The 15407-nt window shown below is 41.2% G+C and overlaps 1 protein-coding gene across 1 annotated transcript in view; it reads right to left on the reverse strand.

Moving 5' to 3' along the window:
* cntnap2a (contactin associated protein 2a) overlaps positions 1-15407 on the reverse strand; it is a gene marked incomplete at its 5' end in the record, with an annotated part of 288241 nt that overhangs the window by 50571 nt on the left and 222263 nt on the right. The window contains 2 exons of the mRNA XM_080050610.1: positions 4299-4426; positions 6786-6942. Coding sequence (XP_079906736.1) covers positions 4299-4426; positions 6786-6942 — 285 coding nt within the window. The remainder of the gene's footprint in view (positions 1-4298; positions 4427-6785; positions 6943-15407) is intronic.

Consider the following 15407-nt stretch of genomic DNA (forward strand, 5'->3'; position numbering starts at 1 on the left):
TGAGGATGAGGGCAGGTGTTCTGTCATGTTTGGCGACCGCGACAGAACCAGGCCACCTTCTGCCTACAGGATGAACGGATGGACGCACAGACTGATATATAAAAACGAGAGTGAGAAACTCTGCATGAGGGATGTGTTGACCAAATCCATTTTACTTTTAGCTATATTGCTCTGTAGTTTGGAGTTACTGTCTCTCTGTAACAGTCACTAACAGTCCACTGAGATTACAAAGCTCCATTCTATTATTATTCCCTTGACTATAAAAAAACTAACAGTCAATAGATAATATTTAAAGTTAGCGTAATGATCTGTCTGCTTTGAACTAAAGATTAAATCCATGTTGCTTGTTCCTCTCCACAGGATATTGCTTTCCACAAAACCTCTGTGGTACTTTTGCTACATCACACAGCAGACACCAAGCTTACTTCCTGACGCTGTTGTAATCTATTTCGTCTTAGGAGATAGACAAAATAAAGAGAGAGGCGATGAGAAAAGCAAGGGGCAATCACAAAAGACAAAAGCAATTGATTGAGGTATTCACTGCGTTTCTGTTCTAAATCCTCTCAATGGGTAGTCAGAATCAGATTTGAGGTTGCACTTGTTCCAGACTAGAAAAAAGGAAAAGGTGATAAATTGTTACATGTAATTGTAGCTGTATTCTGTTTCATGCCGAGGTCACAAGTGGGAAGGGGATGATAGAAAAAGAGTCATAGTCGGCCTGAGGCACGTCAAAGCAAACAAAATCAGCTTCGTGGCTCCCGGCAGCCTGCAGGGAGCAATTTATACCTGCACCATTAGCATTCACTATTCACTAGACAAAGCATGAAGACAGAAGAAGTCGTCAAGGTAAGGTAATCAGGATATTCTATAATCCCCTGCTCTTCTGGAGCATTGAGGCGCGTGGTCAAGTAGGAAAGCAGAGGGCTGTGCGTGTCTACATGCGTCAGCCCCTCGCCATCACATGGTGGTGTGTGTGTGTGTGTGTTTTTCCAGCCCTGCTGCGACTACATAACCCTCTTTAATAGTGGCTATTCCTTACGACTGCGTGGCTTTACTTCATTGAGATAGGTTTTTCATCATCCATTTATAATTGTTATGAGTTTGTGTGAAAGCCTTGTCGGATTCAGAATGAGAAAAGTAGCCATAGTGTAACATGCGTCAGGAATCAGGAATGCGGTGTAATTAATCGCCAATCAGACATCAGAAATACAGTACACACCTTATGATTGACACACTACAGGTAGGCTGAGGACAAAATGAAACAGCACAGGTCCATGAGTGAGGACGAAAGAAAGGTGGTAAAAAAAAGAAAAGAAAATGATGGAGTGTTAGAATCAGTGTGTGTCTTCCAGTTGACCCAGAGTCCCACAGAGAGCGGTTTGCCAACACTGATTAGAAGAATAGACAGGAAGAGAGGCAGCACAGATTAAAGTGCCTCTCAGCGTGTGTGTGTGAGTGTGTGTGTGTGTTTGTGTGTGTGTGGGGGGGGGGGGGAGGGGTGTCCTGCAGGGTCTGATATTTGCTGTTTACCTGAGGAAACAGCCAAAACTACAAGGACAAGACAGAAAAGAGTAAAAGGATGAGAGGATGGCTGTTTAGAGGGAACATCTCAAAAATGCACATGCTTTATATGGCCACACACACACACACACACACACACACACACACACACACACACACACACACACACACACACACACACACACACACACACACACACACACACACACACACACACACACACACACACACACACACACACACGTCCAAATGTGTGTGTGCCTACAAACACAAAAAAACACACATTCATTAAAGTGCACAAACACACACACTCACACATACAATCAGAACAATTTTCGAGATTTGAGATAAAGCAACCGTTTCTCTGAATGAAGAGCGTAAGGTGAGTTTGAGCAATGTGTTATTTTCACACTCAAGTGCAACCGCAGAATAACAATTTGCCCAATCGGCTACTCATGGAGTGTGTTCTGTTGGACTCCCTCACTATAGTTTTTTTTAATTAAGATTGCCTTCAAATCAAGGACAGCAAATTCTGCAACTTTTCAAAAACTTTAGCCGACAATTTCTGAACGTCATGTACAATCCAAGAAATACCTCCACTGGGATTAGGGATGGAGAGGAGCATGACTTAAGTACTCTTTCCCTCTGCTTGAATTCATATGGATGTTTAAGCTCTCACTTTTTTTTTTTTTACTTTGTTAAGGTGAAATAAAGCAGTCTATACAACACTACAGTCACACTATTTTGGCAATGGAATACACTCCTATTGCCAACACCTGAATGTGCATTATGGTAAAATGTGCGTAGGCAGCATCTATTTATAAAATATCAAACAGAACAACTGGATTGTCTCTGACTGACTCCACATCACAGAAATGTGCAGGTACAACAGGTGGAACACTGAAGCCCGAGGCTTCACCAGGTAAACTGTACAGTGGTGATTAGAAAAAAAGATCAAATATCATTTACCATTTTCAGTGTATCCTTGCTTTAATGTGCTAACGTGTAGATAATATATACACTTTCTATGCTTAGCTCCCTTTGCTGCTGCAAGAAACCGCACGCCATATCACTTAAAAAAAGAAGTCAATTTGGATAGCAATTCAAGTGTAAGTGTATAAACATAGTCAGCTATCATGCTAAGATGCCCAGCACTCAGCTCACTATCTTTTCAGGTTTTCCCCATTACATACCTGAACACATCAACGGTGATGCAGACAGAACGCATTGACTGGGTTTTTATGAATCATTTTCACCGGGTACAGGAATCGCAATGAGTAAGGTTGAGTCAAGGCGAGTGGAGGGAGAGGCAAGAGTCACACTAGCTATTTGTTTGCCTAGGAGGAATTACCTAAAACTTAAAGGTGCTGTAAGCGGAATGGTTCTTTTAGCTAACTTCCTGTCAGTTACTGCAGTTAGCAGTCCCCTCGCTCGTCCCTACGTCACCACATTAATGCACTGCGGTCTTCAAGCAGCGAGTTATCTAGCATCATCTCAGATCCATAAGTGTGATAAAACATGATAAAAACCATCAAAACAGACATTGGGAAGGATGTTTACCTGCTCCGCCATTGTAGGCGCATACACATTCACCCATCTGTTGCTCTGGCGTGCACCGGCAGTGAGACCATGGAGTGTATATACTATTTATGAGTGAGACGAGTGTTGGTTTGTAGCGTTCTCTCTTCTGATTGGATAACAATTTCGGGATACTCCAATAAGTTTATTTGCCGATTACATGCAAAGCAGCTGACTGAGAGATTGGCTTTATGAAACGCGCACATTACGTAAGAGATCACTGTATGAATAAAGAGCGATTTAACACTTTTTTAAACATAAATAAACCGCTTACTTCACCTTTAACATCAAATGAAATAAAATGTCATTTTGTCACCCCTTAATGCTCAAAAGCTGCACATGATGTCAACGGGAAATTTAAAGAGACTGGGGGTGATTCTTTCTATTTAACCTTTGATGAGGGCATTTCAAAAGGTTATGCAGTCATGCCTCTAAGTCCAGCCCAGAATTATCTTGAAAATGGGAACACTCTTACTGGTTGCTGACTTGGGAGAAAGTCATTAACGCACACTTATTCTCTCACTAAGGCCATTGTCACTCATGTCTCTCTCAAAGGTCCCTTTTAAACCTGCAGCCAATCCAAAATGCTCACACACTTTTATATGTTCCCATACAGTATCCCTGTAAGGGTTGAAGGTCTTTTTTAAGATCTATACTGATAAATCCAAAGCACAGTGTGATTTAGCTCCTGGCTTGACCTTTCCACTGTCTTTGAATTAGAACACACCTTGGCATCCTCTGGCAGAACCTCCTGTGTGGTTGGTCCTAGTGCCTGGACTCATGGAGACCAGGTTTACGTTTGGTTGTGTATTATTACAATGAAGTTTAACTGTAAAAATGTGCCAGTGCCTGATAGATTCATTATTCCTATTGTGTTCATATACATTGTTGTTGTTGTTTAAAAGCTTTGTAGTAAACCAAAAACCTCCACCGTTATCAGCCCTGCTGGAACATTTCTAGAGTTACTTCTTGTGTGTCCCTGATTCAATCTTATATTACATTTCCAGCACCATGTTGAATTCCTGTTCTTTCATCTCCATATACACCAAGCCTGTAGGTCCTGGCCAGTCATCATTCTGTGGACATGATGGCATATGTGCCAAGCTGTCCATCACTCAAAATACTAAAGGTTGTTGCCAAATGTTGCATCAACAACTAGGAGTCCTCCACAACATATGTATGCATGACAAAGCCCTCACCATCTCCTTGGCAACGGAGCGGTCCAACAGTCAGCCTGGCCTCAGAGCCCGGTCTGTTGGTGTCACCCACGGCAACCTGGCTGACTGGCAGGTGTTCTTTATAAGCCAAGAGACCAGAATCTTCTCTCCTGCAAGAAGATGTAGACAGAGGAAATATTATTGTGTATTCTTTGTGAATAAGAAGTTGTTTACCTTCATAATTGTCTGCGGCACAGTACATACATTGCTACCCACTTTAAAAAAAACATGACTAAATATGTATATGTATCTATAAACAGTACTATATATGCAGTATGTGCTTGTATATGTGTATATACACGGTACATTTCTCTACATAAAAATGTTAAGTAAATATTGTTTAAGTTGTGAATACAGTGTTAATGAGGGAAACAATACTTTGTAAAACATATCATTCATATTCAAATATAACATACTTATAGCCTATTTATATTATATTAATCTATGGATGAGGAAAAACAAACAAAAAATGCATAATATCAATAATTTATTTTGTAATTTATTTTATAATTCTAAAGATAGCTATTTGATTTTATTTGTTTTACATTCATGCAGTGTGTAAATGACTGTTGGATCTAATTGATTGCTTGGTGTATGCATGTGTGTTTCTAAGTGCTGCCAAAAATATGGGTAATGAGTGGAAATAGAGTTATATGGGTGATACTTCAAAAACTCACTCAGCCAAACAATGAGACATTAATGCATATACGATATTAATGGACGGAACGAGACGAGAGAGTAAGACTTATTTATAATCTCATCAGTTTTAGTGATGAAGAGGGAGTCATGAAAGTAAATGATATCGCTCCTTCCTGCTAACTTACAGTATGCACACACATGCACACGCCCACAGACAGACAGCCATGCAATTTGTTTAATGAGAAGATCCATCAGCTGGCTAAAAGAGCATTGAAACACAAACTGTTGGCTCTACGGGCACAAACATCCCTGTTAAATGAATTCATCACTGACAGTGGCATCCATCATTCAGTCACTTAAGCCCTTGAAGTTAAGACACCTCTTCAGACTGTCCGGCAAAAGGCAAACTACAAACTGACATTAGCACCAGAGACCTTCTCTTTTGCTTAGTGAAATTATCATATCCATGGGTAGTTAAGACATATTTTTTTTCACTGAAATGAATGTCAACCATGATGAATATTCTCTCTAATGGAACATATACTTGAGAAACATAATGGGCATGGGCACTTAATGGCTTTCTTCTTCCCTGAATAACTTTTGAACAAGGCGTTCAACTCTTGAATGTTCCAGTGAAGCTGCTGAGTCATTTTACATTGTACCTAGCTTATTAAAAAGTTAACCTTTTTTGGTCCTTGATTGACAGAAGAAGATAAAAACAGCTTCTTATTTGTGGTTGATGGCGGTAGATTTCTTTGTGTAAAATGACAACTTTTCTTAGCAAATGTAATCTCCTAAACTCTTATTATATATGCGCTTGATGGCTACTTGACAAGATGATAATATACGAAGGCTAAAGCTACATACAAAAATGTTGTAGAACATATGGAGGTAAAGAAATACTACTATTCTTGTTTTGTAGGGAAGAGCTAGTTAGACCTGGGCCTAGAGTAAAGTAGTAGGAGAAAAAACGTCTTATATATATACAGTACATAGCACTGTCAGCCTATAGACATACTTGAGCCAACAAGACGGAGGCTACTTTTATTCTTATTGTTTGTATTTTCAAAGAACATCATTCAACTTTATGAAAGAACAAGGTGTGATCTGGAATCCTACACAATAATGCAGTCTCAGTTCTTAATGATATTGTATATAACCTCTTGGCCATGGATGTAACACAAGTTTATTACCAGTAACTTATAGTAAGCCAGCGAGGAATGCTATTGTTTTACAGTTTACATTGGAAAGGCTTAAAAAAACACAACACCCCTTCAAACTCTTTGTATGAAGAGAAACATTATCGCCCCTTCTCTCTGCATCGCCATGTACACTGCTTCATGCTGTGGAAAAATACTGTTGCCTCATTACAGTTGCTAAGCTACTGTATGATTGGAAAACATAAATACTTTAGTGAGCACTCATTTGCTTTGGGTTTATTTCTATTAAAAAGTAAGAATCTTTAAGAAAAAAAAGAACACAATAAAACACTGTAGAAGCTCTAATAACACAGCCCTTAGTGAGGGCTGATCTGTAATATGGAAGTAGGATGGATACAGCTGGATACTCAAAGGAGCATTAAGCAGAGTGCACAGCAGAATGGTATAAATAAACAGATGTGCTGACTCTGCTGTATGGATGCATGACCTCCCCGTGCTCCGCTGCAGTGAGTGGATTTGGTGTGACTGAAAACTTTTCACTGCCAGCTGTTTTTTTTTGCGCAGACTTTAATTATAGTCAATACAAAAGCAAACAAAAAAAAACTTCGGGCAAAGTTAATCGATACGTGACAAATTGTTGGTGCACCTGCTGAACTGTAGTCTGACATACCATTGTTTTTGGTCGGCGTCGCAGTTGCAGTCGTACTTGGGGTCGGTGCAGTTCCTGTCGAGGCCACAGGCACATTTCTGGATGCCAGGCCCGGAGCCCCCCCAGTAGAAGTGCTTCTCACTGCCACGACCCACCCACCACGTGTAGGGGGTCCCATCTAGAGAACAAATACAAAAAACACAAAACAAAAAAACAATGTGTTAGCTCTTTTAAGCTCTTTTAAGAAAGGTAAGTAGCATCCCTAGTGGTTTCTGGCTAAATATAACAATGTGTGCTGTGTCTCTCACATTAAAGTACAGCAGAGACGAAAAACACAAACTTTCGTCAAGGCAATTGAGTTGTAATTGTAACCTGTCAAAAACCTGAGTGATTAATTGTTTAAACATTAACTGTATGAATCTGTTGTCACATTAATGTGATTTATATTGACAGCAAGCAGCTGCCTGGCGAATCTAATTCATTTACCCACAACATGCTTTACACAGCTGGATGGTAAATGCTCTTGGGAGTGACAGGCACACTTAGTCACAGATCATACCTCTGATTTTAGAGATCCATTGAGTGGTGCTTTAACATTTATCTTTTGCATTATGTTCAAATCTATGTGTAAAGAAGAGCTTGTGCGAGTGTGAATACTTCGGCCGACACACAGCAGAGGTACAGTAACACCTCTCTGAGTGCATGTGTGTGTGTGTGTGTGTGTGTGTGTGTGTGTGTGTGTGTGTGTGTGTGTGTGTTTGTTTTAATGAGTAAATGAAAGGTGAAGGATCGCACTTTTCAATAAGAAATGCAATATTGCCTTCTTTGCCTTCTCGCTAATGTATTCTGGCATGAGACAGTAACTAGACTAGTGCCTGGAAACACATGACAGCAAGAGAGAGTGTAACAATATTACTTTTCCCTCTTTTTATTCCGGAAAAATAAGCTGCACTGTCAATACTGCTTTGTCAAATTCCATCAGGGATAATGGAATCTCTTGAGTCAAATGTTTTAACAGGAGAGGATTGAAGCTGACTTTTGATGCAGCACAATTGCATTGAGCGGTGTGATATACTGTATTATTACACTTTTGTTGTTTTGAACTGGGGCAAAAGCTATGGATGTGTCTATGTGTGTTTATATACTGTATACTGTATACTGTGTGTGTGTCTGTCTGTGTGTTTGGCCCTGGTGACCTGTTGGTTTATTGTCTTCATAAAGAGAATTAGTCCTATCTCTCTTCAGGCCACTGTTCAGACAAGCCATTGTCAATAGGATTAAAGCTGCCTCCTCGGGAGACTTCACAATCCCCTCTCTTTGTGTGGACACGTGTGTGTGTGTGTGTGTGTGTGTGTGTGTGTGTGTGTGTGTGTGTGTGTGTGTGTGTGTTTGTGGTTACACTGATACCAAGTTTAAGACCAAGTGAGAACCAGGTTTAAGACCTTGACAGATAGGTCAGCCAAGTCCCGAATCCACAGCCAACGAAGCTAAGCCCCCAGCCTCCCAAAAGGGCATCCATTTTGAATCCCATCCCAATTAATGAGTGTAATGTCATCGTCCTCGAAGCTGATCTGCGGCCACTTTTCAACAACGGCAAACAACTCGTCAGGGTAAAATGATTGCTACACAAGCAAAGTAATGCCACATAATCGGGGAAGTGTCCAGCATCAAACATCTTTAAACTCACAATCACTGCTTCTACTGCAAAGATGTGGTAAGACGCTATATCGCTAAATATATATATAAGTAAAGCTCCTGCATAAGCCTCACAAATGCTTTTTAGTTTTACAGATAGATAAAAATAAGGTCTTTCAACAAATAACAAGTTTTAAAGTTGGAAATGAATTGCACCTTTATCTATCTCACTCACTCAACCTGCCATGTCATAACACATGATATGTGAGACTTCATTCTTTTAAGTTTCTAAGACAGATGGGGCAAACAAAGTATTATTGTATAATGAAAAAATCCTACTCGATCCTATTCATAACTTGTTTTTCAGGATGAGTAACAGAGGCAGACAGTGGAGTGGACAAGAGAGGTGGTCTAGGAGTAACAGCAGGGCATCAGGTGGAATGAGAGCTATAGTACTTATTGTGCCAGTTCATGTCTCCTGTGTGACTCCGTACTAGCTATGCCAAAACAAACAACTGAGGAGTGGAGGGGGTGGAAGAGGGTGGTTGTGGTGGTGGTGGGGATGAGAGGACTGGCAGCATGGAGGGATGGAGATGAATGGGAGGAGAGATAGAATCAAACTGGCAGAGAGTTCACATGGAGAGCCGCAGAGAGACCTGGAACTGCCAAGACCAGGCTCAGCAACATGTTTGTGTGTGTATTTGTGTGTGTGTTGGGTTGTACACAATTCCTGGGTTTAAAAAGCAGGTGCACAGTAATTATCATAAGTCCCACTAGACTGTAGTGAGTGTTCTGAATGGTAGCTGGATGTGTGGATGTTAATTTAACATTACATCAGAAAGAACACTTCTGGTTTGCATATGATAAAATGCTGGTGGGGCAAAACAATTTTTAAAATGTTAAATGGCAAGAGAGTAGCTGGTTGAAGAAACAGATTTCTGTAAAAAGAATTATGTTAAGATGATGATAAATAATTTAAATGGGTTAGCCAATATTACTGGGAACAGAAACCAAGGTGATTGATGAACTTTTTGTGAAAACTTTCTATTGTAAACATCCGTTATAGTTTCCAGACCAAATTCCCTAACCGACTTTGACCTACCGCACTTCCTGTAGTTATGTGTGCACACACAAACACAATGTTCCTGTGCCATAAGATGTCCAAAAAAGTGGTTTAGATAAACCTGTTGGACTAATTTGTTGAGATGTTGCAGTATTGCTATTCACATGTCTGAGCAGTAAACTGTTATAATCACCCATGAACCAGCATAAGACCCATGTAGTGATAACAAACCAGGATTATCCATTAAACCTCAAAGGATGAATGTATAAAATTACATTCTGAGCTAAAATTTCTTGTCACTTTCATCTTTATAGTCATATTATTTTGCATCAGTCCATACCCCTTCCTTTCGCTCTCACAGCCAAACCTGCCAACAAGGATGCACACATGAGAAGAGAAAACAGACTTGATAAGGCCTAGTGTTGTGTTCCTTTGCTGTCCTCTGGGACATACACAAAACACTCATTATGGCTTTATCCATCTGTAATTTTACCAACACACAAAATTGTGTAGGTACTCCTTCCTGCAGATACACTTATTTATCCTCCTTATTTAGAGAGGTTAATGTCTACATCTTTGATTGTCTGATGTATTCTGTACTGAGACTTTGTCATACTCTGACAAAGACACAGAGCGGCGGAGAGATTGCGAGGCGGTGAGATAAGAAAGAACGACAGCAAAAAGGAAAGACAGCAATGAAAAAAAAGATAAAGAGCGCAAGAGGAAGAGTGTGATCGCTGTCTTTATAGTGATAAGCTGAACCAAACGTCCTTCTTATTGTTCCTGTTAGGCCTGAGCTGACTATGAGTAACAACTCTAGTGCACATCAAACCTGTATGTTGTGTCTTGCTGACTGTGTTTTGAAAGTTGGATGAAGGAAAATACACAGAATTAAATATTTAATAAATAAATTTAGAATTGTTTTATCCCCAAATAATTAGGTCATTAAGCAATGATTTGCTGGTTACAGTTGTTTATTAATCATGATAGATGGTAGCCAGACCCACATCTAGAACGATGTAGGATTGCACTTGCCGATGAGCAATAGACCTTCCCAATTCAAGGGGCGGCACCAACACCAGTGCACGCAATTGGATAGCACTACGACCAATCCATGCAATAAACAAGCTTAAATCGTTAAGTGTCAAGTCTGAAGCCATTTCAAACAACATATCCGCATCCATCTTTGTTTACTATCACCACTTCGACCGTGCATGCGCAGCACTGTCGTCATCCGGTTACTGCTGCCCATATCAGCAAGTACGATTTGATTGGTACCTCCGAATTTCCGACATAGTTAATGAGCCCCAATTGTTCGTGCCCAGACCAGTAAACTGAGCAAATTTAAATGGGCAAACGGTAAGTCTGGATATCTAGGCTAGCTGGATTGCTGACATAGCAGCAAATTAGACCATGTCTTTATTGCACTGACTGTAAATGATGCTACATCTTAATACATGGGGAAAAAAACACAATATTTGGCATTGAGGCAACAATGTTATTGGCTGTGGGGTCAGTGTCAGGTTAAGGCTGAAATTCTAGAGCCATGTGGTCCTCTTTGGTCAAAGAAGAGAAATAATCTTGGCTGCTTCAAGCGTATCATAGATTGGTCCGCAGTACACAGACAGTTCTTGTGTCCAGTCCACAAAACTAAAGTACTCGTACCAAACAAAAACAAAACACGAGTACACGGGCCATATTAGTTCATATCAAGGGATCACACCCCAGCCATTTAGACCGTATACTCAAAGGTCAGTGGATCCAAAATGGCCCCCGATACGCTCAGTAGCTCATATCCCCAGTCTGGGAAATGGCTTTCAAGTAAGGTGGTCAGTTGGAGCTGAAATGCCAAAATGGTATTCATAACCCTTAGATATGGATTTCTCATAAATCTGTCTCGGACATCATGTTTACCGGAGTCCTTGTACCTAAAAGAGTGATGTGCTTGGCTGCTGTGGCTAAGCAGGTATAGCGGTTGTCCTGTGGGTTGGCTGTGTCCCTGGGCAAGACACTGAACCCCGTAGTGCTCCCGATGGTTAGCTAGAGGCAAACCATTTGAAGCACTTTTAAGTGTGAGTGAATCGTGAAAAGCTTTATGTACTGTAAGCGCAGTCCATTTACATTCAATTTACAATGCATATCCTCAATGACCCCACTGAGGGACAGCTGTTTGTCAGAGGCGAAATGTTACAGCCAGCTCAAATTAGCATTTTGCAAGCATTCACAGATGAGAATATTAACACTTCATCTCTTATTAGTTACTCTCAAACTATTGTTCACGAGTGTGAACAACACAAATCACTTGGAATCTGATCTCTCAAATGACAATTTGGATCACTTTAATATTTAGTCTTAAATTCAATACAGGTCTGATTTTGTGGTCTCCATGCAGACTTCCATCACAACGTGCTGTGTGTGACACCTTTGCTATTGTCACACATGGTCAGGCCAGTTCAGGACAGTGACCAGTTCACACTGGAATCTGATATTGGCCAAATTAAATACTTATGTGAACAGAGGAAAAGAAAAGAAAGAAAAAACGATCTGAAGGCTTGCAATGGGCTAAGGAAGAAAGTGAATCAATACTCGTCCTACTAACAAGAGCAGCTACTGTATTTTTCTTTTTTTTCTTTTTAAACGACAAGTCCAATGCACATTCACACACATACTGTATGCACCCTTGGGAGCTTTGGAAAGAAACCCCCCGCCCCAGCAGCACACATACATTTTCAATCTAGGAGAGTTTTTACACAACGTTGTGCATCAATTTGTCTTTGTCTGGCTGGTGTTGGTTTTCTGTTCTTTGTTGTCATCGTTTGTCTGCATTTCTGTTTTGTTGCGCAGAGAGGCTGTTGTCTCCACTCTGCATCCGCTGCTTTTTGTTAGCCTCCTATCCTCTCAACATCTCTGTACATGTAGAGAGACAGTGGGGAGGCATATTAGCCATGCCCTGGGATATCTCCCGAGAGCTGCAGATAATGCAGTTTGTGTGTCTGTGTGTGTGTATGTGTGTGTGTGTGTATGAGAAAAAGAGAAATAAATAGAATTTGTATGCCTCTTTCTCTGTCTGGGGCCTATTGTTTATACGAGTATGTGTGTGTGTGTGTGTGTGTGTGTGTATTCGCCTCTCTGCTCTTTTTTAATCTGTCTCTGAGTCCTTGCCTTGCCCACCCCTGTCTCTTTGCAGGGTCTCAATCTTTCTCCTCTCCCAGACCACCTATCCATCAATTTACTTTTTCGAGAACCCCTCTTACACTTCAGCCCCACCACCATTTTCTCTGTCTCTACGGCGCCCACCTCTTTAGGCCTCTGTCTACTTCAAGCTGTCCACCTTTTCCTCGCTCTCTCATATCCCTCGGTCTCAGAGGCCTCTTTCTCTTTATCTCTCGTCCTTTTCGTCCCACTACTTGATCTCTTGTTCTATTAGACTACGCTTTACCCTTCTCTCTCCCTCTCTCATATCTCCCTCGCCCACCTTTTTCTTGCATTCTTATATCATTTTATCTCAGTGGCCTCTTTCTCTCTCTCTTGCTCTCTCTCTCTCTCTCTCTCTCTCCCTCCCCATGATCCATATCAGTCCATCCATCCATGAATTTCTCCTGGAATCTAATCTCTTTATGTTCTCATTAGACCCGCTATAATCTGCCCTGTAATCCACGCTAATTGCAAACTCCCCTTGCCCTGATCTGAAGTTGTATTTGAAACACATCCCTTGTCTATCCCCTGGTTTGATCCGCAAAGGGCTAGAGTGCATACCAAAATATCAAACACCCGTGATCCGTAAGTCCTTGTAAGTCTTTACCCTTGGTTCAGTAAATGTGGGTAAAATGCGGTTCTGCATATTCTAAAGTAACTTGAAGGTACCGTGTGGAGTTTTTGACCACTAAATGTGTTAGGGGGCAATCACTTTTAAGAGGGGGTTCCTATTTTGCAAGTATTTGCAGCACAAGGCAGATACAAGAATATGCATGCAGGTATGTAACACACAGTCCTGCCAACCTTTTCAAGACATTCTACTGATCAGTTGGTTACAATAACCGGACAAAAAAAGTATAAATGAGTTTTCCTAAAATAGGGCACCTTTAATTGTGTCATAGATATATAATGCTGTATGTTGAGCCACCCATTAATCGCTAAATGTAGCAAGCATTGGTAGGTGTGCCAATTAGCCAAGCCTGCCATTATATTAATTTCTGTGTAAGTACCACTATCAGATCAACTCTATCTGAAATGCATTGAAATAAAAGTAGATGGTAACCATCTGTTGATTTTTGTCTTTTTATTTATTTTAAGAACCATGTACAAAAAACATTAATCTCAAGAAAAAGGAGAATAGTTGCCTTGAACCAGACTTAACTCCTATCTAATTTCCACCTGATTTTGGTGAGGGAGGGACAGGGTTAAAGAGGAACGGTGATTAAATGAGTTCACTGTTGCCTGCAGTGCATGCAATGTCATCTCCCTTGTCTACATCAGAACACACAGAAGAAAGGCCGGGGAAGGATAATGAGTTATTTCAAAAATTTCTAGCTGAGAGCACCCATAAAACGATCCTCCTCCCTGACAGTTTCTGAGGCCCATGGCCCCACTTCCCCTACCCCGCTGTTCATCACAACGTTATGCTCTAGTAAATTCACTTTACATACCTCTGCACCCACCTACAACTCTTCACAGGTCATCACAGAGTGTACCGGGCCATTAAATGAAAAACTCCTCGGAAAGGGCGAGAGGGCGTAAGGGAAAATTAATATCAATACTCATGCCCCTAATTGGCTTGTCTGCTTGATAAAGGACACAATAACCGACTGTTCTGCAATTACCACCCCCCTTTCCCTGACTCTAATGTATGCACTATAGCCACACAAACGTAAACACAAACTAAGCAGAATTTTTGCATACACACAAAAACCCACACCTCCAGCGGACGTTGTAACTGACAAAAGTTTAGGCCGAAGACCATAAACAACCATAATCATCGTTACCGCAGGGTAATCTCAATCAGTGTGTGTGTGTGTGTTCGTCTGTGTGTTTATGACTATATGTCAGATTTAGTGCCGGGTCCCCCCAGGTCAAGGCCAATGGACAGATGTGTCATGAGGGAAATGGCTTCTGTCAAAAGACACACTCGTTTTTCACTCGGCTTTTTTACTCACGCCATCTATCTCCCCCCGCATATCCGTCAGGCTTGTCGTATGGATGGGGATACAGTGAACAACACTCATAATTACAGAGGCAGGATGAACGGCGCATTAACAACTCCACAGAGGCCAGGGCAGGGAGGGAGACAGCAAGGGGGGGAGGGGGGGGGGGTGTAACATATTCAGAAACAGAGAACCCAAAAAAGAAAAGAGAGGTATTCACAAGATGAGATATGGCAAGTGAGAAGTGAGAGATAAAGGATTGTGCGTGACGGAGTGGACAGCGTTTCTGCACGTGAGAAAATTCACAGCTTAGGTGTGAATACTCATGCTGTAGTCAAAGGTGACCTGTCACCACTAACCTTTAACATTACTTCATTAAGACACAAATGTATCAAGATAGGAGAAAAGCAGGGCAAAAATAGTGCACCCTGTCATGTTACTTAAGCAAAAAGACCAAATGTGTGAATCCAATACAGTTTTTTTCAATTGCTAAACCACAGTGGGAACAACTGGAACGACAAGTGCAAAACTAACTACACTATGCACAGCAGCAGTTCATGTGGACCAAACTCTAGCTCGTTTTTCATTGCTTAAAGCCACTACGAGTAACATGGCACGTTGGCGGCCCCTTTGGACAAAAGCGGTAGTATTTTTACGACGCCAGCTGTCGTGAAGCTGTTTTCTAGCGCGTGCCGGGCGTGCAAGATTCAAATGATCAGGAAGCAATATAGTGCATGTCCGTGTGTTGAAAGTGTGAGGGCACTGGACTCTTTTCGGCTCCGTGGGAGTGGTTAGTGACACAGC

The sequence above is a fragment of the Ammodytes marinus genome (assembly GCF_949987685.1).
Source record: "Ammodytes marinus genome assembly, chromosome: 21".
In the NCBI taxonomy this organism is placed as follows: Eukaryota; Metazoa; Chordata; class Actinopteri; order Uranoscopiformes; family Ammodytidae; genus Ammodytes; species Ammodytes marinus.